A 3,609-nucleotide genomic window follows, 5' to 3' on the forward strand; every position below is an offset into this window, starting at 1 on the left:
GGACGGTTGGAAGATATAAGTGAGATTGAAATGGAGGTGCCTGAGTCAGGTTTTTTGCTTTTTACACCAAATGATTTTACAGCAGTAAACTTCGCAGCTAACATGCCCATAAGTTCTTTCAAATCGCCTAATTAATGAACAATAGACTTGAATTCCCAACTCTACCTCATTAAAAATTATGCCGATCTTCTACGCAGTTGTCCTTCTTTGTGGCAGCGTCTTCCTAGCATTGTTTGATCTTTTTTAAGGTCATCTATGCTGAGAAATAACTGCATTGTTGCAAACCCACGATACTAAATAATCAAAAAATATCCAAATCGCCATCAGATGTGGGATTTGCGGTCCACCCATTTTACTGTCTACAACTTGGTAACCAATCAAAAGTTGACAGCCGTTCACTCCCCTTCTCCATTATTGCATATGGGTCCTGACAAATTTCGCCTCCATTCAGAAATTGGAACCTGTAATACGACAAAAATGGCCGTTGCTAATCTTTACTTGGGTAAATTACTCAAGGGAGTTTTTTTTGTATCTAATACAAGATGGGGTGTTGCATTGACTCCTTTCTGACACATTCTCGAGATTAGAGCAGTTGGCATGATTCATGTCCACATTTATTTCGACACCAAATGAAGGCTTTGCCGATTAAAAAATGAGGTGTTGTATTTGTTTAGGTTGTTCCTAGCTGTACAGTTCTTTTTTTATTTCTTTCAATTTTTACCCCCATCATGGGAGGATACTGATATCCGGACCGATGTCACTGATCTCCCAGCTGCATCGGTTAAGGCGATAAGCGAAATCTAATCCAAATGAACATTATCCTATTTTTGGTGGTTTCCCATTAAATTTCAACGATTCAGAAGGAAGATATCTGCTACGAATGGTTAAACCAAAATGGAGGGGCTAAAGAAGTGGTATTCGCCTTTGGCAACCACCTTAACCTCGCAACCCTGAGGAAGGTGACTAAAAATTTTAGCAACACCAGACCTTGATGATACAAAAAAAGCACATGAAATAGCTGCTCTGCAACGAAATCGACGGCAAATCTCTGCTAGGTCCTTCAGAATTAAAGAAATTGCAGATTCATAACGGTTTAGACATCATTGATTAACATGAATGACAGATAGCATCAGTAATGTGTGCAAAGAGCAGCACGGGATGATAAATCAAGTTTCTTAAGATTGAAAGCACGGCACCCAAACCCACTCCAGTGAGACATTTGAGTAGTATGGATGTTCCAAAGACAGCCGTACATCCATCAAAGATGTTCTCTACCGCGGCGGCTTTCACTTGTTCAATACCGTACCAGTCAATCGCATTATCAATCTGCCTCGCGCATGAAACTCATGGTCGACGCAAAAGCAAACTGTCCTATGCCGAAATTGCACAGGAGGTGAAGGAGACCTTTGGCTACTCCAGAATAGTTCAGTAGAACTGGCGCATCTTTCTGAGTCAAGGCTCCCTGAGTAATGGTTAAACAGCACCCCTTGAAGTCTCCACTCTCTCGTTGAACGCTGGTGTAAGTAGAGTGACAGCACACAGAGGAGAAATATGCAAGCGTATATTAACATAAATATTAATCACTGAGGTAATCCAAGTCCTGGAGGTCACATAAAAGTCGAGCAGGCGCCCTTTCTACCTCCACCTGACGCAGAGTCAGATGAGGTCGAAAAGGAAGAAGGAGGTATCACCAGCTTCAATCTACAGTACTGTCCCAATAAAGGTGAATCCGATGGCTGGACTGGGAGCGGCTCCTGCAACAGCAGCCCTCCCTTCAATGGTGGGACAACTTCAGGAGCCTGTGGAAGCGCCTTTCTGCCCTCTGATGGTTTCAACAGATGGTCCAGAGAGGGGAGGTTGATGGAAGTTGAGGGAGCGTCATGAAAGGAGACGGGTCGAGTGCGAGACGCGGAACGACTCGGCAAGATTCGCACGCTGCTCTCCGAGGATTGACGCGGCTCGAAGAGCGACCGCGTCATGAGGTCATCGCAGGGCGGAGCCGGGGTGGAGAGGATGAAACTGTTACGCTGTCTCAGGCGATCGGCCAGGGTCTCTGGGAGGGTGGAGGGTTTGTAAGGAAGAATATCAGCGTACCAACTGCTACTGATGCTGCTTGCCATCGTAGTAGTAGTCGAACCGGAAGGAGAGACTGTGGAGGCTGGACGTCGACTGTGGACAGAGTCGTCAAAACGTGGTGACCGCTGGTAGGAGACTCGCAAGGCGCTTGCTGCTCGTCGGTGATGAAGGTTCTTCTATAAATAACGATTTAAAAAAAAAACCATCAGATATAATTTTAGACTATCCTTTTCAACCTAGTTCGTTTAATCTAGAAGGGGATTTTGAATAAGAAATCCAAGCAAATCTTACGGGACGTTCTGTACATCAAATCCTACGAGCAGCATATACAGGAGTCGCGGAGAAAAATCAACTACCACAATCCAGAAATTTTATTTGCTACTTAAGTTATGCTAAAAACTAGAAAAGGTGATTATTATCGGGCGGAGATCTTACAGCCACTTTGTTGTTTTCCTCTCAATAAATCCACCCAAAACATACAACTTAATGCTGAAAGAGGTATCAATAGGAGGCAAATAGAGGGGGGATAGATTCAAAATGATGGTGTGATGAAATTCGATCACTCTAGGCCTTAGCCCTTATTGATGAACGGCTCAACGCACCTCCACAAACACCGGCGGTTGAGGCGATGCCGTAAGAGCTGGAGGCGTGGAGCTGACTAAGTGATCCCCCAACTCCAGCAGAGCAGTGTTAAGCGTACCCTTAGGAGGCACCGGTGGAGGCACGGGAAGCTGCGGAGGGCCGGTGGAGACGGCCGCAGTAGACAGTGGAACGGCATAGGTCGGCTCCACCTCGGTCTCAACGCTGGTCAGCGTAGTGGTTGAGGCGGAGCGAGCAAGGGCTGAGTCACCGAGGCAATGAGAGGGTTGCGCAGTGGTTGGTGTCTTTTCCGTGAGACCTGGCGTCACCACAGTCGGCGTCGGGGCTACCTCCTCATAGATACGATTTGTCGGTGAAGCGTAGACACTGTAATAGTGCAAGGAGATGTTTAAATGGTACCTCGGTGAAAGACGGCTTGAATTCGTTAGCCCTGACTTTAACGGAGGTGGATAATAAAGGCATTCATCGGAAAGTATCAAGGCTACGAGGTACAGATAAATTACCGTCAATCCGTTCCTGCATCCAAATGACATTTATGCTTAGAAAAAAGCTGCCAGCTAGACGTCTGGAGAGCTGCGCAACCACCACTCCCGGCCAAAACAATCACCATACGACAGAACCCTGTCCCCTTTCGCTTTTTTATTTGAGAAGTTGTTGTCCCCGTAGCGAAGTATCTGCGTAAACAACACTAAAACAGCCGGGGTGTCAGACAGAAGCGGTCACGTGACAAGACCACTTCTATTCGCACCTTTACTACCACCAAAACAAAAGTGTAGAAAATTCTTGAACACTACCTATTAACCGACGACTCATTGTAAGCAGAATTTGATGCTTGAGAAGTTTTACTGGGTCCCAACAAGCTGTCCCCCATAACTTATCAAAGTAATAAGACCAGGAGAATCGGAACTTCGCACCTTTATCGCCCAACTGTCC

At 45.9% G+C, this 3,609-nt stretch overlaps 1 protein-coding gene across 1 annotated transcript in view; it reads right to left on the reverse strand. All coding sequences in view use genetic code 11, as the record gives it.

Moving 5' to 3' along the window:
* Window positions 1–726: 726 nt before the first annotated feature.
* EGR_05792 (hypothetical protein) overlaps window positions 727–3,609 on the reverse strand; it is a gene marked incomplete at both ends in the record, with an annotated part of 13,642 nt that continues 10,759 nt past the window's right edge. Inside the window, 3 exons of the mRNA XM_024495041.1 lie at window positions 727–800; window positions 1,640–2,252; window positions 2,679–3,042. Of these exons, the coding sequence (XP_024350504.1) occupies window positions 727–800; window positions 1,640–2,252; window positions 2,679–3,042 (1,051 nt within the window). The remainder of the gene's footprint in view (window positions 801–1,639; window positions 2,253–2,678; window positions 3,043–3,609) is intronic.

The sequence above is a fragment of the Echinococcus granulosus genome (genome assembly GCF_000524195.1).
Source record: "Echinococcus granulosus chromosome Unknown EG_S00046, whole genome shotgun sequence".
Taxonomy (NCBI): domain Eukaryota; kingdom Metazoa; phylum Platyhelminthes; class Cestoda; order Cyclophyllidea; family Taeniidae; genus Echinococcus; species Echinococcus granulosus.